Source organism: Caloenas nicobarica, chromosome 6 (assembly GCF_036013445.1).
Source record: "Caloenas nicobarica isolate bCalNic1 chromosome 6, bCalNic1.hap1, whole genome shotgun sequence".
Lineage (NCBI taxonomy): Eukaryota > Metazoa > Chordata > Aves > Columbiformes > Columbidae > Caloenas > Caloenas nicobarica.
This window is the reverse complement of record NC_088250.1, coordinates 15,403,967-15,427,211: the sequence shown is the minus strand read 5'-3', so window position 1 is coordinate 15,427,211 and position 23,245 is coordinate 15,403,967. Positions and strand designations below refer to the sequence as shown.

The following is a 23,245-nucleotide window of genomic DNA, read 5'->3' as shown; positions in this document are numbered from 1 at the left end:
TTCTACGTTGCCTTGTTTTTATTTTTAGTTCAGCATTAGGCTTTAGCATCTCTGAAAGTCAACCAGTTACATAATTTAAAAACATTTTTATCTTGAACTTTTTACAGTACTGTTAAAATAAATGGATGCATTGCAGTGCCTTTTGGCATAATGTATAAGGTCAAACTCTGATTACCCTTTAGCTTAAGGTATGTTTGAAACATGTAATTGTAGCTGCTTTATCCCTGTTAATTTAAATAACCATGAGAGCTGAGGATTTGCCTACAGAAAAATGGGATTCATCAGTACCACGATCTACTGTGTCATTCAGAAGTGTCAGCAGCCAGGGAACCTGTGTGGTGGAGCTGATGGAGTTCTTGGATTCCCTGCCGCATCACTACTCCATCTTTACTCTTTGCTGTAATCTAACAAAATAGCCTGGTTGACTTTATGCATGATATGAGGAACAAAATGGTATCCCACCCAGTCCCTCTCCAGCATGACAGGTGGAGATAGGTGTGCCTGGAATGGTTTTCAAAGAGACTGTCAGCATGAAGACATATAATCTGTGTTTAAAAAAGAAGGAAAAAAAAAAAAGAGAAACTTAATGGATTTTGTTCTTGGATTTGTTATTTTTTTTCGCAGTTGCTCTCCCAAATCACAAATAATGCTTGAACTGTGTTTGGAAGCATCTGTAGTTTGACCCTTAGCTATCCAAATGCTTCCTTGGGTTAATAATGTTCTGCTATTGAAATTCTTCCTCAAAACGACTTTTCTTCCTTGACTACAAAAAATACAACATCTGGCCTTATTAGGAAGGCACAATGGCTATCACATTCTGCGTTTCTAAAGATATACTTTTCACTTAGACTAAACAGATGACTCGAACTATCAGAGGTCAGCTCCAATGGTTTTGTGAGACAACTCTATAGTATGTTTTACTCTTTGTAGTAGAGATGTAGACAGAGAAGTTACACAGCCCTCCTCTATCCAACTCTCAATCCTGTTTCTAAATGCAAGTCTGTTCTTTCCATACTTTTGAGTCATGGTACAGAGTTACATTAAAAAACACCCAATCCATCTGTGATAAAGCAGCTCAATGGCTTTGCGCAGCAGATACTTATTTATTAGGTAGTTTGATTTTTGTTTTGTTTTAATCTCACACCTGTTACAGGATATGTAAAATTGAAAAATACTTCCTTCTAAACTTCCAAATGCAATCTGTTGCCACTTCTTATTTTCATTTATAAATTATTTTTAACATGTCTCTCCCTAAAGTTAAAATTCCTAACAAGGATGAAGGGGTTTGTATTTTTTATGTCCTTCAGGAGCGAAAAGCTGAAGTGCAATATTTTTTTGACTACTCTCGAGGCAGGGAGAGAATTACATGTTTTCATGCTAACTCCATAAGCATTGAGATGTGAAATATAATATTCTTGTTAAGAATCAAGGTACCATATTATAATTCATGTTATATTTATTTTCTCATTGTTTATATATTTGGCTTTATATTTATAAACCGCTGCCTGTATTTTAATTCCAGAACTAGAAAATTTACAGATTTGTATATCATGCTAATCTAAGTTACCAGGCTGTTTGATTCTTGCCTTTTACAGCCAGAAGTACCATAACTAAATTTAAAAAGAACATAAATATAAAACCAGTACAGTGCCTTTCCCTCCTCCATTTGGATTACTGCTTTTCTGTAATAAGTGGCTGCTTCATTTTCATCCTCAGCTTCAACTGTGTTGGACCACAGGAATGGGAAGAGAGGAGCTACCCAAAAGGTAGTCAAAGTCCTAGGTGTATTAGAAGTTATGTTTCCATAGTTCTGCAACCTTCTTTTCTGATTTTTTTTTTTTTTTTTCCCTAATGTGGACACTGTACTTCCATTCCAGGAATAAATGAAAAAGAGCAACAAAGCTAACAAATTTTTGAAAAACAATGTGAGCCAAGTTGTGTTGCTTCACCTCAGTATTGTCTAGGCTGCAAATGACAGCCTTGTTCATAACGCTTTAAGGGGTTTTATGTAAATCTCTACTATGACAACTCAAAAACCTGATATATGATTTAGCCATTAATAAAAACTTACTTAATTGGCTCACTAGACATCTATACTACTTAAAACACCTATTTTTTGCATTTTTAAGTGACTGTGAAGTTCAAGATTGAGAGGAAAAATCCAAAGGAGCTTGCTGAATAAATTTAGTTGAATCTTGCTAGATTTAAACCAAAAACTACTTTAACAGATGTGAACAATTAAATTTTGGTCTATTAAAATAAAATGAAAGGAAATCATACCTGCATCGCCAAATAGGTCATGTTTCAATGATGCAGAATAACAAAAAATAAAGGCCAATAGTTATAGTCCCCCTATGAAGTTCGTAGCACCTAAACATAAAGCATTTTTAAATTAACTTAAAAAAATCAGAACTGTGAAGATTAACTTACCATATTTTAAGTTCATTTTTTAACTTCTGCTGCTCTGGGGTTCATGTTTGTGCAGTGCTACATAGGGATCCTCTCACAGGTCCTCTGCCACATGCTGCCTTCATCCCTTCCTCTTGGAGGATGTTAGAAGGTGGTTGTTTTTTTTTTTTCCTGGATGAATTTAATCCTTTTTGCAGACTTATTACCCCAAAAGTAACTCTCAGGCATATCCATTATCATGTGTTTACTTTGCCAGACTGGGACATGAGGATGTAAGACTCTTAAAAAGCAGATGCGCTTGGCTGCCCCCCTGCCTTTGGTGACAGCCGTAAGGGGTGGATGCTCTCTTATGACGATGAAGGGCTCTCCATTACTGTGAATAGATGACACGGCTCAGCGCTTTGCAATTTTTTATCACTAAGGCGCTATATATTTTGTGAATTGTTGTTCACACAATGTTTCAACAGATTCCTGAGCAATGGTGTTCAGCTAAAGCTGCCCTCTTAGGGCTCTTCATTTGTTCCCTCTGCGGAGTTGTTCAATATTAAAACTTCTGCATCTCTGGTTATTGTTTTACTTTGCGGGTGCTGTGTCTGCACACACCATGTTGCTGTTTCTAAAGCATTCTCTCAAAGCAGAGTGTGTTTCCAGGTGTTTTGTTCCCAGCACCTGATTCTGTGTGTTTTTTAATGTATTTCAAATACAATCTCTCCGGTGTGTTCCATCCTTTACTGCCAAAGGGTGGGAGAAGTGTGTTCTCCCAAACATCAGTCTGTCATTGCTCTCTTCTCTATAAAATGGAACTCTGACCTATGAAGTTTGCAAGCTCTGATTGTGTGATTACAGGAGGTGTCAAATACTATGCTAATGGCAGCTATATGGATATTTATAAAGAACAGATATCCAAGCCAGGTGATTTTCTAGTTACTCAATGGCCATTGAGCTTAGAGAAACAATTTACTACAGTTCAGTGAATTTCTGCTTATCAGATAAGCCATGTTAGTTGTGCAGATACAGCTTCATGACAAGTACAAGATAAAACATGGTATTTTAACCTTGAGTGAAAGTGATAATTTGTTAATAAGTCAGTTGCACGACTTCAGAAAAGACAAATTTAAAGGCAAGATCTTTGTGGATCTCATTGCTCCTAAAAACATCCCAGTCTGATAACACAATATAGCTGACTTTGTACTTGGAAGTATCACAGAATTGTGTTGTTATACAGCTTGGGCTGCCCTAAAATCTAGCATAGAGTTTAGTGGTGGATATGATAGAGCATTTGAGCTACGTTCTTGGCCTTTACAGTGATACGTCGTGCTCAATTCCGATGCAACTGGATAGGTATCTTTTCAACAGCAGAAATGCAGCTTATTAACTCTTGCTGAAGAGGAAGATGCACAGTTCTCTGATGGCTATAAGTCTATTGAATACAGCCAGTTCTCAAAATTAATGTTTTCGAGAGGGGAACAATAGCAACGTCTGCTAGTAACAATCCATTTATCACTGCTGAAGTCCTATACAATCCGGTTACTGAGTCTGGAAAAAATACCAATTTGAAACTGGTACAATGCAGATACCTAAAAAGAAGTATCAAAGGATGGTTCTTCGTATAGATTAAAAAAAAAAAAAATCCTTTTGACTTTGAGATGAAAAATGCAGATCTTGTAATGCAGTGAACTGTCAGTTTATGTAATTTTGATCCACACATTGTAGTGGAGTAGTCACAAACCAGGCAAATCAATAGATGTAAATGTCACAAGTGAGGTTGTTCATCACCTTGAGCAAATATTTGGTTTCATGTGAATGAATCTACTCAGCGCTGGACACTATGGACACAGGGCCAGAATCCAGATATGTTAAAAAATTTAGCTCTCTTCAGTGGGAGTTGTGGGATAGGGCTGAAGTTGATAGGTGGATGAGAATTCAGGGCAAAAATGCTTATCTCGTGCAGAGCACTTTTTGCTTTAACCAAAAAAAGGGAAAAGAAAACTATGAAAAGCAAATACCATGCTTTTGACAAGAAGCTCTGTAACACTGCAAGCCTGTATTTGTACCAGGCATTTAGATCAGTCCTGCAAGATCTTAAGACTTGCAACATTTAAAATAATATAGTAGCAGAGTATTTGAAGACAAGATCTCCCCTTAGTGTCATGAAATAGCAATAAAAAGACAAATAACCCAGAGTCACTGTACTGAATGCAAATAGCAACAAATAGCTGAAGAAAATTGTATGGTAAATGTATGATTATTTCCTAAATCAGATAGTTGAGCAGAATTCAAGGTGTGGTGGTAAATTGCTCCTCCTTTTATTCCAGGCAGCTGGAGGAGAAACTCCTTGGATATAAAATGCATGAAAAGAACTTGCTCAAGTGAACTGTTCTATATTAATCAGAGTCACAGCAAGACATATGAGATGCCAATGATATCATCCACCCCCTTTTGTTGATCCTATCTGTTATCAATCATGCGGAATGTAAAATTGTGGAAGTTGGCACCCTGTCCTGTTTGTTCCACTTTTCTTTTCCCGTTCTACTTTGAAATATCCACTTAGCTATCAGTTATTGAAGTAGTAGTGAGTTCTTCTGTTTGAAAAGTTCTGTTCTGGTTCTGTAGAAATGTTATGCTCCCTATAAATTAAAGAGGAGCTATCTAAGCTTGCTATAAAAATTTGCCAAGAAAATATCTTCTTTTTAATGTGCTGAATAACTGCTAGAAAATATTTTCAGTTTAGAGAAATCCTTAAACAGGAATGTGAAACTCAAGCCCTGAATTTTACTGCAGCTGTCAAATTCTTTCAGTGACATTGGGAGGCCATATATTGTCTCTCTGTTTTAATTTATGCATTTACAAGATAGAATGATAGTAATCTCAAGGGAGTACTTATAAGCTTTACCTAATGTCAATGGGTGCTTCTACATCCTTTGTTGAAAGGTTTCATAAATGCTAAGTAACATTATGGGAGAGGAAACAGCGTTCCTTAGTTACACCCATTTTAGTTCAGGCATCACTTTAACTTAAAAAAAAAAAGTAATTTGGTTTATCGTTCTGACTTTCTTTTTTTCCCTCTGAGGATGAGGGTGTGGGGTGGCTTATGAAATTCTTCAGAGAATTTGAAGGAAATTCAGGTGTTGATTCATTTGTTTTAGTTTAAGATTGCTTTCAAATAATATTTTTCCTTTTGGCTGCTTATTAAGTGCTGCTGTTTGGTTGTATATATGTATTGTAAATTAAGAGACTGCAAAATACATTTGGGTTCCCACTGGCTTGATTCCAACAACATTTGAAAAGTTAATAGCCTACTGACAAATGCAGACTCTAGTTTGGGCATTAAAGTAATTCAGGTCTCAGTGGCAGCATATTGAGATTTTACTGCTTGAAAAGAATTCTTATACTATCAGTTTCAGCAATATTCTTCTTTTGAAGGAGCTGCGAAGTGAGAAGAACCTTTTAATTTGGCTCCCATAGTAATTATGCTCTTATCTTGTTGCTTCTGATTTTACTGGAGTTTAAAAACATCATTGGTATTAATAGTTCTTGTGCTTTCTTTAAGAAGGCAGAGTCCAGTTATAATAACGGATAATTTCTGGAAGGTTAAACACACAAAGCTAGACCTTTTTTGAAAAATATCACTGAGTTGTGACCAGCAAGGTATATTTTTGAAAATCCACTTAGCAGAGAGACATATTCTTGGATGAAATAGAAGGGTGAGATAAATTTTGCAGTGTCATTTGTTCAGTGGAATTCCAGAAAGATTTAAATATAGGTAGTTCAATAAACAAAGTAGAACTTGCGTGCTTATAGTCATAAACAAAATGAAGGAAGAGGAGCAGAGGTTTGGCAGAGTGATCGGGAACTTCTCTCCACAAATACACCATAGTACTTAATGTCTCCGTTACTCACAGTTTACAACAATATTTCCTCTTTACTTCGTGTCCAATTTATCAAGATGTGTAAGTAATTTCACATGTAATTTTCTCTCTGTCCTCCCCAACCATAGCAGAATTATTTTTTCTTAGCATTTTTTTCTTTGTATATAGAAATTTGTGTTGTGGTTTACATCAGGATTGTTGAGAGACTGATTTCTTTCTTTGAGAAGTACAATTTCTTTCTTTGAGAATTACAATTGAGAAGTGTAACATCTAGTGACCTAGATGTTGCTGTTCTGCAACAGCTATATTTTTTTTTAAAGGCAGAGTCAAAGATGTTGTAAGAATTCAGCAACTTCTTTTTGTCCACATGCTTTGCTTGAGTCTTCTTGCATAAGTTCTCTATTAAAACAGAATAGGTTTTGGAAAAGTGCAGAAAAATGTAGCTAAAGATGTGGTGTGTTTCTGAGCAGGATTTTTATAGCATTGGGCCATAATGACTATTCCCTATTACAGAAATTCTCATATGTTGCTGCATTTCTCAATTACTACCTCTGTGCGCAACTTTTTTTTACAAAAATTTAAAACTGCAGTAGACGCAAGACTGTTTAAGACTGTAATTTCACACAAGTTTGTTCTTTTTCAGTATTCCTAGCTATTTCTTTTGAAATGAACTTCTGTAAAATATATAAATACCAGTAGAAATGATCAGCTTTGTCTCATATGGTTGATTCTTTGATCGTATAGCAACGTCGTTTTGGAAAAACGATACTCAAGGAGTGTTCCTGAGGTTGTGTTTATATATGAATACAAAACATTGAGTAATTTAATTTTCATTAGCAACTACCAGTATTATTTGTATGTGATTGTCCTGGAAGTAACTTAAGTAATCTGAATAAATATGCGTGATTCATAAAATTGGCAACGTTGACGTATGTTGTTGAAGGAAGGAGGAGGAGAGTAACATGTATTATAGTTTGGCATAACGGTTGGATATAGGGTGTGTTTTTTTCACATCAGTCTCCTTTAATATCCAGTAGTTTGGTTGTGGGATCAGTCACTGAATCTGCTGGTAGTAGTTGTCTGAATTTTCTCTGCATACTTAGGAGGATGACCTGTATGTATTTCTCTCCTCTGGTTCTGGGGGTTCAGGACAGGTTGGTGCTGACCTGGGGTGGTTTAAGAATCATTGTCAAAGTATCAGATGCTTGTAAAGGACAGGAGAAGACACTCTTTCATCCTCAAATATTGGACGTGCCTCACTAGAGGTTTTTCTATGCAAAGCTGAACGAACTGTGACCATAATGTTAGACTTCCAGCATGTTTCATTGACGTGGAAGTTAACTGGGGCGGGGACTGGAATCGTGGCCTCCCAGTGCCAAGTAGCCAATACCATTCTGTGTGTGATGTGATGAATGTTTGAGTCTAAAGTTTGAGTCTAAACTTGCTTTTAAAAACTTACATGTCCCAGCTGTGTTAAGATACAGAGCAGGAAAATTGAAGAAATTTAAGTCTTGCTAGCTTGGAAATTCTATTATGTAGTAGTTTCTATCTCAGTAATTTCTACTAAAGTACTGTAGGATGGATCACTTACAGAAATACTGAAATAAGATTCATAATAACCGTAATAGTGTGCAAAACCCGAATGTTTCTCCTTAATACTCATTATAATGCACTACTTGAACACATACCTGATCTACAAGACAGAGATGAGGAGAGTAATTTGTCATAAAAGCACAGGAACCAAAATAATATTTTAAAGTCAATTTAATATATGTGCGTTTAACTTTATATCATATCCTTGTTGAAATGTTGGGATTGTTCAGAATGAAGAGTTAAAGATGATAAGCTAAAGGAATGTTATATGATATCCTGAAAAACAATATTATCTGGTATTCAAGATACTCACTCTGAGGATGTTTTAGTAAAAATCACAAAATGGATGTTGCCAGCTCTTCTCAATCTTGAAAACTGTTAAAATAACTTAGTAAAACTCATCTCTTCTCTATAAATACAACTTAATGCTGTCCTAGAGGCCAACCAATTAAAGCAAATATTCTGAATCTAGTAAAAATAATGAGAAATCTGTCAACTTTCATAGTAAGGGATTCACAGATTTTAAGTCTTTGTGAAGTGAGTGGCACTTTAAAAACTTTTGTTAAATAAATGACACTTTTGTATGTCATTGTTTCAGAAGTATGTAATATGTTAATAGATTGGTTATGAGACAATTGGTTGTTAGAAATTTGTATGGTTGTGATTTTCTTTCAATAATGACCTTTAGCACTGGGAAGGAAGTGATCATAGGAATTGGACAGTGAAAGATAAGAAAGCAAGTTTATATACATTCTGCATAGTAATCTGTGTGCCTAGAATTTATACATGGGTCTGGGTCTCCTTTGAGGGAGGGTTGTGGAACAAGGGGCCCCAAATTAATGAAGGTATAGAAGTATGGACTTGAAGTCCTGCAGATAAATAGGTTTAAATAATTATAGCTTCTCCCCCGCCTTTGACATGATTGTAACTTTTTAGCGTGTACTTCTCCTTTCCATAAAAGGATGATCTCTGTTACTTTTGTATTGACCTTGTATGTATGTTAAAAAAAAAACCAACCCAAACAAACAAATAAAAAACCCCCACAAAAAACAGCAAAGAAACAACAACAAAACACCAAAGCGCTTTTACAATGAAAATCCAGAACTATGACTTCAAAGAGTTACTGAACCATTTGTAAGGGGGAAGGTCTGTGTGGGGAGACTCGGGCACATTTGTCCTCACTCTTCTCTTGCGGGTTGTTTCCTCGTACCTATCCTGAAATTTTTTGGTTGTTTCTGTCTAAACAAACATCTGTGTTTTTCACTTCCTTTTAATAATCTTTTGAACATCAGCAATCAGCTTTTGAACTTCAGTTAAGTTGGACGCACATTGAGTGGCCTTATGGGACCTAATGAGCATGTGTGCACAGTGGTGTGTCTAATGTGCTTTTACAGTTTGGCCAAATACCCTTTGGTAGAGTGATAAAATGGTACCTTTTGTTAAACTGTTGTACTTCTGCAACAGATCTGCTAAATATGATGAGCTTTTCATTGTAAGCAGAAGTAAACTAAGTTATTTCTAAAACTTGTGCTGTATTTGGAGATTGCATTTAGAATGCCTAATGAGTCTTTCCAACTCTGCCTTTTTTCTCAGTGGCACGTTTTACAATGTGATTGTGAAAACACAATGAATACAATAAATAGAACCTTACAAATTTCAGAAGGTTAACAACAATTTTCTAGTGTTTGGAAACCTGAAGATTTCAAATACTTTTTTTTTTTCCCCCCTTTTTCCATGCACCCTGCCTGCCTTCACCACCCACCTCCCTCCCACCCCAGCACAGAAAATGCAATGAAGGGTTTGAAAATAATCTGCCAGTAATGAAATAAAGTGCTGCTCTAGATTATGTACGAAGCAATCAGCTCTTCCAGAGGAGAAAGGGTGATGGCAACATAGGATTAACCATATTCAGTGTCAGGACATATCTTTCCTTTTAACTGTATATATCCATTCAAGCAAGGACTGTGTCTAAAGTTTTCAAGAATTACTCATGCTGCAAGTCGAAAACCTCAAAAGTCCAGTATATCCCCTCTCCCAGAACTGTTTTTTAAGAGCTGTTCTGCGTTTACCTGTTCATAGCGGACCGCAATGCTGGATCCCACTCCGTTGCTGTTAAAATCAAAACACTAAGCTCCCCAGGCTCTCCATCATCCATCTGAAAGTAGTGGAAAAGGCAAAAATCTTGTTGAGATTCCATATAGATGATCAAATGGCTAATGGGATGTCAAATACAGACCCTCATGTCTGCAAGTGAGCAAGATATTCGCCATCTGTCTGTCTTTTGGAAACAGATGAAAGTGCCTGAGTTCTTTGAGAGAGAACATGTATAAAGCCTTTCTGCTGGCTCTGAGCATCTGACATCTGTAAGTTCTTGTACAGCAGGGAAAGAATTAGGCTGACACGACTGAAGTCCTTCACCACATTTCACTAGACGCTGGTGCTTGTGGATTTGAGGAAAAACGAAGCTACTCCTTGTATCCTGGTAGGATTATTCTATCATAGTGAACAAAATAAGAGTATTGATTTTTCTTGCAAAATATAACAAGTTTGGGAAGAAGGGAATATTCCTGATTTTAAAATTACTCTTTTTGTTTGTACAGTATAAACTCCAGTTGGTTCTGTGAGTAATGTAATCCACTAATACAAATCAGCATGATCATTGATAAGCCTCATACAAAATAATTGTTTACAGATAAATATTCTGAAAAAAATGCAATATCTTTTAAATTGTCTTTTCCAGTGCTTTAAAAGCCAGATCTAGAGAACTGGTTTTGTGAAACAAGGCAATTTTGTATTTCTCTGTTTTTTCTTAAGATTAGGCTGTTAGCAACTTGTCTGAGGATTTATTGGTGCTTGCGGCAGTTTAAAATACATTTTTTTCAGTGTTCTACTTTAATAGCGAAATTTATTCTTGTTATATTTCTTGATGTTGGTATTTCTTCTTGCTGTAAAACAGAAGTTAGTGGTAACCTTGCCTAAGGAGTTGGTTTTGCTGTCAGATGTCTCAGTGATATCTCCTTGTCACCTGTTACTCATCTGTATTTTCTTTTTTATTACTGAAATGAGCAGGTTAATTTTAGGAAATGGGAGAGTAAAAAGCCACTTACCTGAACTTTTTGGAAACTGGTATGAAATGCATGAGTTTCATATAGATTTTCTGGTTCCTGGCTTCTGTTTGATGTTGATATTGTCTGCTTGTCCTCAGAGCTGTTATGAATACTCCTCTAGCTCTGGCAGACCTACGAGAAATCTATGAGAAATCCTTTACCTGTACTCTGGAAGACTTGCTGTGGCGTGAAAAACGCTTGTCACAATGGCTTATACTGGTTGAGAGAGAGAGAAAAATGTACGTGTGATTCTTCTGTACCTTCCAGCTGGTTTCAGGAGCTTCGGGGAGAACAGGGGCTATGGTCGCTGTCAGAGTGGAGGAACATTTTTAGCCTTCAGATCAGGGTGTTGCTGCCCATCACTTTCACAGAAGGAGAGTGAGCATATTGGAAGGTGAGGTATATTTTAGGGATATGGTTTCCAGCTGTTTTGGTGTTTGCCACACCACTTGTCACCTCCGGTCGCTTCACTCGCAGGCTCTAGGGCCAGCACTGCTGGCAGATGGTCCCGCAGAGTCATTCTTGTTCCAGCTCTGCCCCAGTGGGAGTATCATCAGCTCAACAGCAAGGCATACTTTGGTAGCAGGGAGATGAGAGCATTAGAAGACCAATTCTTCACCAATTTGTCCCTCAGTCTGCATGTGTGAAAAAATACAAGAATTAACCTCTGACTTCTGCAGGTTTGCCTTCAGCCATAAAGTATACCTAGAGCTTGATTCTGGCTAATGAATTTTTTTGAAAATGCCGAGATTAATAAAACTTTTAAAGTAAAGCTTTCCAGTGACTTAATGTTCTCCTTCAATTCCATTTGTGCTTCTGTGCAATTATGAAGCCCAAGCACAGGCTAAGAACTTCAGCTGACAGAAACTTGTTCAGTTTTGGTGAAGCCCATAAACCTGTGCTGTTTTTGAGGGTCTGGAAGAGGTATTTTTCCTGCAAGTTTTTATAGCACTAAATTCTATTAAAATGCTTTTCTGGTTTATATTCCTATAGACTATTCTATTATCACTTATAAACTTTAAGGACACACATGATTTCATAACCGTGGCTGGAACTGCTTGCTTCCCAAATATAAGAAAGGCTCCAGGTGAGTGCAGGTTCAGATCTGCACTGAATTTTGTTCACTGATGTGTCAATGTCTTTTTCTTATGATTTTACTGTTTCAGAGGAGAAAGGGTTGTGGCAAATGAGTGTTTCAGGTACTTGTCATACAAAAGGTAGAGGAGTATGTCATGATATGATGATGTTAATTTGTTTTTATGTATTACTTCATGTAGACATTTATAATTTTTTCCTTCATTATGTCATGTGTCATATCAGACGAATGTTTTCATAGTGTTTTGGTCTAACTCAGAAAAAGAATTTTAAAGCTGTTTCTGTATTCTGAAGTTTCTCATCTTACCTTCAGAAGTAACTTTATAAGCCTAAGTTTCATTGCAAGTCAATGAATCACACATTCCTGTCTGCTGCGACCCTTTTGAAAACAGAGGTTGAGACATTTTGTGCTTTGTTCTTTAAGAAATTTTATCCAATATGCTTGAAAGGCTGGGGTCTGAGAGGGGAAGAGTCCAGATCTTCAGGGCTTCTGAAGCTAAATTGGGTTTAGTATGGGAACTGTGTGTGTGTTTGAGAGGGAAGGGGCAGGTTTGGCTCTCTTTTCTTTTTTAGAAAAGAGGGGGTGGATTGGTGCAAGTTGGGGGGGTTTTAGGCAGATTTTTTAAAAATTATTATTTGTGGAATGAAAAAGAGATTTAAAAAAAAAGAATAAGATAAACAAGTGTGGTTCAGCACAAGTAATTGTTATAGCCCATACCATTTGAAGGGACTGGCTGGGGATGGGGAGGCACCTAAATAAATCCTGAGGAATGCCCAAGAGGAAATTAGAGACAAATGAGACCAGTTACACCAGTGGTTTGTGGTTTGTTTCATCTCTTTCCTTAGTAGCCCCTCTCAGTTTGTCTGAGATGGCTCTAAATTTGGAAAACATATCAAAACACGACATTTCTGAAGAAGCCCACAGGCATTTGAAGACATCTGTGTGGAAGCTTCAGTGTTGTTCAGACTGCAGTTGCTAGTGCTGGAAGGTGGCAGACTGCCACTCTGGCTTTTGTTGCATAAAGCATAGAAGACAGCAACCAACATTATCATTAGTGTTAAAAAGCCATTAATTAATCTTACTGCCCTTGCACTCACCACTCCAAATGCCCACAAACACCTCAGTCACCAGATTCACTAGTTTCATTGTACCCCCTGCCTTTTTGCAGTTTCCTCCTCACTGTGGGAAGCACCTTGCCATGGAAAGTAAGCGGTTAATGACAGTGAAGGCCAAGGGAAAAGGAGATGAAGGTGTTTGCTTTGCCCTATTACTGTTTTGGTTTGATATGGTAGCTTAAATACTCAACATCCCATGCCACATGCCAACATCACTGTTCAGACTGACAATATCTTGTCTCCCCCCCGGCCCAGGATGTTTGCCTGTTTTTTTATTTTTACTAGTGTTACCTTAATAAAATTATTTTCTAGGCCTTTTTTCTCTCTTTTCTTTCTCTCTCTTTTCTCTCTGCCCCAGAAGAAATCATATAGTATAACTTAAAATGTCCCTGGTTTATGCCTCTTGGAATTCTTCATATATTGTCAATTAACCATTTTATGAAATCACATGCAGTTCATATATCCTACAAGGCTCTGGTTTCTGGACAAAGCTGAAGAAAAATCCTAAGACTAAGGTGGAGAAACATTCTTTACATAGGTGTGTCTTCCTACGTGATGAGTAATGAAATGGTTTGGTCCGCATTCCTATTCCCTAATGCCTCTGATTGAGACAAATTCTTTACCCTTTCTAAATAGGTGGTTTTGTGGGAAGGACTCCCCGCTTCTGTTCAGGGCTTCCCGTACCGTAATAGGATTTTCTGATTTACCTTCCTTTTGACTTCATTACAAGCTTTTAACAGACTGTTTCGCAACTCAGTTTCTTCTGCAGCTTTGTGTGTTGAGCATTCTCAGAAACAAAATCATATTCTACCAGAAAACCTGTCCAGCATCTGTGACTGGAGAACAACTTGCTTGCTTCAGAGAGTTTTGTTTGGTTGTCTGTTGGAATATTGTGACTAAAGATATCACAGACTTGTCTAGGCAGAACTTTGCCTAGACTTGCCATGGAAAGTAAGAGGTTAATGACAGTGAAGGCCAAGGGAAAAGGAGATGAAGGCGTTTGCTTTGCCCTATTACTGTTTTGGTTTGATATGGCAGCTTAAATACTCAACGTCCCATGCCACATGCCAATGTCACTGTTCAGACTGACAATGTCGTGGCTCCCGCTTGACAGTCTGATATCACCCTTTTGCTCCAAACCCAAATGAGGAATTTGTTATCAGCCTTGTGGTGTTTGGTTTTGTTAAAAAGCAAAATTTTATGGGGCATTTACCCATCTGTGTTTTCTGCATCTGAGAGATTGATGAAGTTGTTCATATTAGAGTTTGAAGGAATTTTAAAAGTAGTCGCATGCAGCTAATTGTGTTTCTTTCCCTGTTTATTAACTTTTTCCGGGGTAAGTGGACGTACACTGATTGTTTTAATACTGGTTGCTGCCTAAGCCATTTTCTTATTTTGTTCTATTGATATTTTGTTGTAATTGAAATTACGAACACACTTTTGGCAAAATAGTGTCAGTTTTTAGGTAAGTATTCAATAAATTTTGGCTTTTATTAGTGTAGATTACTTTAATGGTAATACATCCTTGTCCATGAGGAAAAAAACACAGACTTAGTTACTCTTTGTTTTAAACAAAATACTTGAACGGTGATCTCTAGAAATGTGGCCAGCCAACAGCCTCACGATGTGTGTGCACAGTCTTTATTTAGGAGATCCGCTACTCAGTAAGGCATCTCAAGTATGTTATTTAGTCTCTTGGATGAGGACAGGAATACACAATTTAAAAAAAAAAAAGGGGTTCTGAAAAAGGTCATGTTCTGATCCCATTGTGCAGGAGAGCTGAAGTGATGGGTCTAGTGCTGTGCAAGGCAACTGCCAGAGGTAGACGAGAGGGAAAGCACTCTCTTTTTATTCAGAATGTCTTTCTTCACTGTCTGTAATAGTTTGTGAAGAAGGTGAACGTCTTAAACAAAGTTCTGCCATTGTTCATATATCCTAAGCGCATGTTACAGGCTGCCTGTGTTCCCTGGGAAAGGAAACCTGTAAGCTACGCACCTCAGGCAGTTGCTTGAAAAGCTAAAATTCTGATGTTGTTTACTGCTTGTTACTTCATTTAAACTGAGTTGATTGTCATCATTTACACTGTTGAAAGTCCTACTCCGTGCCTTCTCTGCAAAGAAAACCACATGAAGGTTGGCAGCTTTTGGTGAAACTCCCTGACAGGTGAGCTATTACTTACTGGGATTACCCCTGTAGAATCATAGAATGTCCTGAGTTGGAAGGGACCCACAAGGATCATCGAGTCCAACTCCCGTCCCTGCATGTGACAACCCCACACAGTTCACACCATGTGTCTGAGGCCGTTGTCCAGTCTCTGCTTGAACACTGTCAGGCCTGGGGCCGTGACACCTCCCTGGGGAGCCTGTTCCAGTGCTCCAGCACCCTCTGCGGGAAGAACCTTTTCCTAATATCTATTCTAAACCTTACCTGGCACATCTTCCTGCCATTCCCTCGGGTTTGGTCACTAAAGAGAAGAGGTTGGCACCTGCGCCTCCTCCTCCCCTTGTGAGGAAGCTGTAACCATGATGAGGTCTCCTCTTAGTCTCCTCTTTCTCCAAGCTGAACAAACCAAGTGATGTTAGCTGCTGCTCATACGGCTTCCTCTCCAAACCCTTCACTAACTTCATAGCCCTCTTCTGGACGCTCGCCAGTAGCTTAATATCTTTTTTACCCTGTGGCACACAGAGCTGCACACAGTGCTCCCCGTGAGGCCGCACCAGTGCGGAGCAGAGCGGGACAATCCCCTCCCTGCCCGGCTGGCCATGCTGTGCTGGATGCACCAGGACACGGTTGGTCCTCTTGGCTGCCAGTGACACTGTTGGCTCATGTTCAACTTGCTGTCGACCAGAACCCCCAGATCCTTCTCCACAGAGCTGCCTTCCAGCATCTCGTCCCCAGTCTGTATGTACAGCCAGGGTTGCCATGTCCCAGGTGCAAAATCGGGCACTTGCTCTTGTTGAACTTCATGCGGTTGGTGATTGCCCAGTTCTCCAATTTGTCCAGGTCCATCTGCAGGGCCTCTCTGCCCTCGAGAGTGTCGACAGCTCCCCCCAATTTTGTGTCATCGGCAAACTTACTAAGCAATCCCTCAAGTCCTAAGTCATTTATAAAGACATCGAAGAGCGCTGACCCTAAGATGGATCCCTGCAGAACCCCCTAGTGACTGGTTGCCAGCCCGACATAGCCCCATTTACTAGAACCCTTTGAGCCCAGCCCATCAGCCAATTGTTCACCCACTGCTGTGCGTTTACCCAGCTGTGTGCTGGACATCTTGTCCAGGAGAATACTGTGAGAGACAGTAGCAAAGGCTTTGCTGAAATCCAAAAAGATCACATCGACAGGCTTCCCTTGGTCGACTAGCTGGGTAACCTTGTTGTAGGATAAAATTAAGTTGGTCAGGCAAGACTTGCCCCTCATGGACCTGTCCTGGCTGGGACCAATGACTGCGTTGTCATTCAGATGTTTTTCAATAGCTCCCAGAACAGCCTTCTCCGTGATTTTGCCAGGGACAGAAGTGAAGCTGACAGTCCTGTAGTTGCCGCGGTCATCCCTGTTTTGCCCTTCTTGTAGACTGGGACGTTTGCCACCTTCCAGTCTTCTGGGACCTCTCCAGATTCCCAAAAGCGCTGAAAAGTCATGGAGAGAGGTTTCGCTATGACGTCAGCCAGCTCTTTAAGCATCCTAGGATGAATCCCATCAGGCCCCATCGACTTGTAGCCATCTAGCTGGAGTAGCAGATCCCGTATAAGTTCCAGATTCATTGGGAGTTTATCATTCTCGCAGCCATGGTTTTCCAGCCCAGGGTTATGGGGGCCCCCAAGTCCACCATTGGTGTTGAACACCGAGGCAAAGAAAGTATTAAACGTCTCAGCTTTGTCTGTGTCCCTGTTAATAAGGTGACCATGCTCATCCATGCCAGTGTTATTTCTAATTTGCCATTGCCCATTGCCCTGATGCTGCTGAAATCATTCCTCAGTAAAATCTGTAAAACAATCGTGATCTGGTCCATGTACTTCAAGGAGCAAGTGTTGGTTGGTTGCACATCTGGGTACTGCGCTGTAGTTCGGGTAAATGGGGATTATTCCTTCATTCTCACAGGACTGTATGGACCAGAAGTCCAACCACATCAGTGATTATTTGAAAATAAAATGGAGGTGTTTTTTGGCCTGTAATTGCCCACATGTACTAATCTGACTATTTACATGGAAATTGGCATATAGTTACTTAAATTGATATGGAACTTACTTATTTGAAAAAGAGGGGCAAGCACCACAAGAACTGTTCATGAGCTGCATGAAGTATATTAAATGAATTTGTCAGTCATCTGGATGCTGACATTTGAAATACTGGATTAACTTTTGTTTTTATTCAAAGCACAAGTAATAGTCTAACTGATTTCAAAGATAATATGATACCAAATACTTTTTTTTTTCCCCCAATTGTCGTCTTCCCCCCTTTTTTTTAAATTTTCCTTTGACTGGGTTCCTTTGGGAGCAGAGGAGGAGAACGGGCACTGGTGCAGCTTTCGGCTGGAATATCTGAACAGAATGGAAAGGAGTGGTGGGAATGTCTTCACACATGGTTGAAAAAGGAAAATCTCTGTACTGCAAAATGGAATGGTTTTGAATAGCATTGCACGTACTATTTTTTTTTTTTTTCTGTAAAATGTTGGTAAAGAATAAAGTTCTAAAGTAATATTGTGAATCAAAAAATAAGCTAAGGATTTAAGAGCGTGTCAGTGGTTTTAAGTGAACAAAATACAGAAATTACTGTGCAGTCTGATGTAATCAGAGCAAGGAGGTAGTTGCACTGATTGAAGGCAGTTTTTTCAGTATTAAATACCCAGTGAAGAGGAACCATTATATTGTGATTTCCACCCCATTCCCAATGTCAAGTCCTAATGAGGATGAAAGCATAGTTTGAAATAATCTGACAGTCTAAAGGACACAAAACAGGGCAGTGCAAATGTGAACTTAAAGTTTTTATGTAGTCTTGTAGTCAGCATTCATTTTAAAGCCTTCTTTCTAACCTATTTGTGTGTAGTATTTGTCTTCGTGCATATGTATAATACCATCTGCTCCAAGTCTCTGAAATCTCAGTGAGAAGAGCTTCACAGAAAGCTTTAAAATGTCTTTCTTTTTCAAGTACCACTGGGCATTTGAAAATAAATCATCTCAATTCTGCAATTTCTTCCTCAGCAAATCACATCTCCCTTTTATTTCTTTGAACTATTTCACAATTTTTAAAATCACTTGCATTGTCTTTAATATGAATATAATGAGTTAGTTTCAAGTACAATAATGGACTTTTCTGTTTTCTTATCTTATGTTCTGCAGGTTAAAGTGGAGGGAGAAAGCTAAACCCAGAAACATTGTTGACTGGATAGATTTTTTTTCAACATGAATCGTGCTTTCAGTAGGAAGAAAGGTAAGTAGTGTAGCTCATGTTCCACGGGAGACATCTGTTTACTTTATAAGTTCTTTAGAATATCACAAATTATACAGGAAGTACTTATAATTGCATCTAATTAGCTAGATAGAAACGAGCATCAATAAGACATACAGAGCAAAACATTCTTGACTGATAGTTTTAGAACTTTCTGGATTGTAAGCCTTACTTCTAAAGAGTTAGTGACTTCTGTATTTATATATATTCATTGAGTTCTTATTCTTGGATGAACTATTTTAGAAAACCATGTTGAATATACTTGAAATATCTCATGCAGCAGAATATCTCTTAGCTTTAAGAAGCTATTCTGAATTTTCAGCGATCTGAAATGGTATGCTTTCCAAAAGAATATGAAACCACTAAATATTCAGAGTATGTATTTTGTTCTTCTGGCTCACTTATTCTCTTTTCATGGTCTGTTTATGATTAAACGTAAGTTTTTAGATGCAGCTTTTTTACTGACAGCTTTGTTGCTATTTTCCCCATCGGTTTGTAATGTAAAACATTATGATTTCTTTATTTTTCATGTTTTCTACTAAAGATCCTTAAGGGTGATACACACTGAGTTAGAGACCCTACTTTAGTAACTAGGTGTAAACTCAATTGGAGTAAGTGTAAATGTTTTGTTTATTTAACAAGAATTCCTGCTTTGGTATCAATATCCAAGCTGGAAATAAAAGGAATCTGCCATACCTTATACCAACATGAAATGATAGCATCACTGTATCCTTGCATGTCTAGTACATTTATTTGTTAAAGCCAGATAAATTGAGATAATATACCCTGTTTCCCCACAAATAAGACCTACCCCAAAAATAAGCCCTAGCATGATTTTTCAGGATTTTTGAGGATGCTCTAAATATAAGCCTTCCTCCAAAAATAAGCCCTAGTTACAGTTCAGAAAAAAAAGTCAATTTAAATAGTGTCCAGGCAGCTATACATGTAAAAAAAGTAATAAGTTTTAGAGCAAAAATTAATATAAGACCCTGTCTTATTTTTCAGGGCAACAGGGTAAGTAGCCCAGAATATCAGCAGATGTAGCTTGATGGCAAAAGGAACATACACTTACTCACAAAGGCTACAAAACCAGATGAATGATCATTTAATACCTAGTACCATGATGGATGCAGAGGAGACAGGCTAAAATCCATAGCCCATGCTTTTCTTAAGTACTGGTGTATTTTCTTGTGTAGATATTTGTAACACCTCTGTCAAGAGATCTGTACCTACCAGCTGCTTAATAGTTGCGTAGCTTCTTCCAAATAATTGGAGAAACCATTTCAGTATTCTTTAATTGTGGATTGATTTATCTTAACTGGGAAAGAAGCTTGGGTTTCGTAGAATGATTTTTTTTTTTATGTTTCAGAAACAGACCAGTTGTGTTTTATGGAGCATTGCCTCAGTGTTTTGACTTGCACCCAGAGTGCTAAAATGCTCTTTTGCTAATTCTCATTGCCCTTCCCAGTGTCTGCGTCTTGCCTTTGTGGTCAAATTGTGAAGTTGTATCAACAGATACCTACCATCATTTGAGGACCTGGATTCATTCTTTTCTCTTTTACCGTCTTCATAAGAAAATTCTTAGTGACCTCACCTAAATTCTTGAAAATTCAGTGTATGCACGGAGATTTGATTTGTTGCTCAGTAGATTTTGTGTGCTGTTTACTTTACCCCAACAAGAAAAAAGTTTCATAAAAGAAGCTGTCAGGCACAGTGAAATCCGCTTATTGTGGATGCTTCAAAATTATTCAGAATTTCAGCAACCAGAAGAATTAAATACTGTCATCCATTTATTTTATTCATAGTAATGCACGTGACTTTTCCATTTCTTGTATCCTAGGGAAAAGCAAATTTCAGTTAAGCAATTGTCAAGAATAAGTGAAAATTACTTATTTTTCATGCCAGTTGAAGTTCAGAAAAGCTTGGCTATGTCAGTGCTCGTGTCTAATAACTGCTTTTAAGATGAGGTTTAAATAGATTCAATTGTTCAGCCTTATTGTATTTCCTGATTTTACTCCTAGACCTCAGAGACACAATTCCCATGCCTGTGTTTGATGGGGTGGTTTGGGGGTTTCTTCTGTTGAGGAGTGTGGTTATTTTGAGGAGTTGACTACGTGAGTGCCGTGACTTCCCCAGCAGGTCTTTCCAACTCCTAATTAGTCTCTCGGTGGCTGTGCTGGTGCGGTTTGTGCTAATGGCAAGTTTACATCAGTCTGTTACCTTGGAGCTACGTAAACAGTCTCAAATATATAAGATTGTGAGGGGAATTTAAATGGATGTAAGTGGCACTTCCATAATAGCAAAAGGTTATCTGGATTGTGCAGATTTATAGAATAAGTGTCCCCTAACCCTCATTGTCATGATCAGCCTATATGATGCATATAGAGAAGATGGTAACTGGGGTCATAGCTCCTTATCATCTTGAACTGGGTAAACTGGTGACTGGGGTGACTTGAACTGTGCTGGAGAGCTCTGTTTTCATGCCATTGCCTGATTCAAGCAACGAAACTTTCCTCTGAGTGTTCAGGAAATGATTTCATCATTGACAGACATCGGTAGCCAAAGCAAGAAGAGAAGCACTAAAATCAATGTGAGTTGCTAGGACAGAAAGGAAGTGAGCTCTTTTTAAAATTAACCCTGATTCTTTAAAGAAAAACATTTCCTATAGGTATGATGTGTGACATGAGTGTTTATGTGTCTTGAGAGAGTCTGCGTTATGGGAACAGCAGGTTTGTCCTAAATCAGAGCAGACCCCTGTTTTCAATATTACCAGTATTTCATTTTGCAGTAGAATTTTGTACTACAGGTATAATATCTGGAGCAAGTACTCAGTGTAAGTATTTTTGAGGGCCACGGTTTGGGCGTGAAACAGCCACTTTAACTGCCAAGGTGTGCCGAGTGCTCTGGCCTTAAAAACAGCTGGTACAGTCATTACCTCTCTGACTCCCTGAGATTTAGCACAAACCAGAACTCCTGACCTGGATAGTTTGTGTTTGTATTTTAGTTGTAATTCTTTTTATTTGTCTGATAGTCATTTTAGTTGGAGGCTTAATTGAAATGCTCAGACCTCAAATAGAATAAATCAAGCTGTTCATCTTTCATCCTAATAATGACAATGAAAAATATAAGAAAATGTAAAGTTTAAACAAATTCAGCTTCTTTCAGGAAGTACTTAGATAAGTAATCATAAATAAATGGAATCTTTTAGCAGTCCAAGTTGTAATATCGATTTTTATCGGTTAGCCAGGAGCTCGTATAACAGGAAAACAAATTTCATGAAATAATATTGACAAGCCCAGTTTATTTCTGGTTTAAAGCTGACATCAGCACCTGTTGAAGTTGCATGTTTAATTAAAAAAATGTAGTACCTGTTCAAAGTAAAATAGCTTTTCTCTTGGCTTCGGTACAGGTGGGCTGGACTACCAATTACATGTGTTGCAGAGAAAATTCTCTGTAGCAGAAATATTATAGGACTGTACAAAAACATATATTCTGTTTTCCATTCATTGATCAATGAGTGCAGTATACTCTACTAAAGTAGTTTTTATAGATGGTTCCTTTTTTTGAGGATCTCTTCCTGCTCCCACATAAACAAATTTAAGAGCAAGGTTTTTCTTCTTGCAGCTTTGTTATTATGACAAAACTTATGAAAACATTTACGTGTCTGTCATAGTAGCAGGAGCTTGCTTTTGTATGTGATCCAGGTTTGGGTCATGGTTTCTGAGGAGTCCTCTTAATTTTTTTGCTTTAAAGTCGGCTGTAGTAGCATGCTCACTTTAAAATGCTGTAGTGTGAAGAGTCTGTAGTGTGGATCAAAGTCTGTTCATCTTAAAATATGTTCGCATCTTGATAATTTTGGTCTCTCTTATAAGTAGGTTAGGGATGTTAATGTAATTTTTAAATGCTGTATTTTCATGTGAGCTTTATAATTATAAATATATTGGTATCTAAACTGAATTATTGATTTGTCATTAGTTTATATGTAATTATGTATACAGGTGATGTGTATAGGCAAAACAGAAAGCATTAACTATGGGGTTTTTGGTTTGGCTACTGTTTGGTCAATAAGGTGCCTCTCCCAAGTGAGTTTGGCACATTTTACTGGTTCTGTGGCCTTCCGTTCAGAGCCATTATACAAGAACTGGTGCATGTAATAAATAAAAATTAACTAGTATTTGTTGGCTTTTGCCTCATCAGAAATGTGAAAGACAACTACTGTTCCTCCTAGATAGAGGCATTTCTAAATATGGAATGACTGTAATCAATCTGTCTGTGATTAAAAGAGTGAAACTTTTTGAGTGTCTCAAAATAGTGCTAAAATGTAGGTATGTATATCTGCTTTGGGCTAAATTTAGTACTGAATGGAACATGTGAAATCCAGTGGACTTCAGTGATATCGTGGAGGGTGTAAATCACGGTTGAATTTAGTTAATTCTTTATTACACCCTAATGGTCCTCCTTCATCCCAGTATGAATGTCAGACTTTGTTTACATGTGGCACAATGTTCAATGCCAAAGCTGCTGTTACATGCAGGAATCTGAATTTTCTTTTTTTTTTCCCATATGATAGCAGTTCATAAGGTTGGTAGTTGGTGCCACATTATCAGCTTA

At 38.0% G+C, this 23,245-nt stretch overlaps 1 protein-coding gene across 6 annotated transcripts in view; it reads left to right on the top strand.

Annotated features, from left to right (window-relative positions):
- GULP1 (GULP PTB domain containing engulfment adaptor 1) overlaps positions 1-23,245 on the top strand; it is a 159,050-nt gene that overhangs the window by 58,496 nt on the left and 77,309 nt on the right. For all 6 annotated transcript variants that reach the window (XM_065637671.1, XM_065637668.1, XM_065637666.1 and 3 more), the window contains one exon: positions 18,526-18,616. In XM_065637671.1, coding sequence (XP_065493743.1) covers positions 18,589-18,616 — 28 coding nt within the window. In that variant the 5' untranslated portion in view covers positions 18,526-18,588. The remainder of the gene's footprint in view (positions 1-18,525; positions 18,617-23,245) is intronic.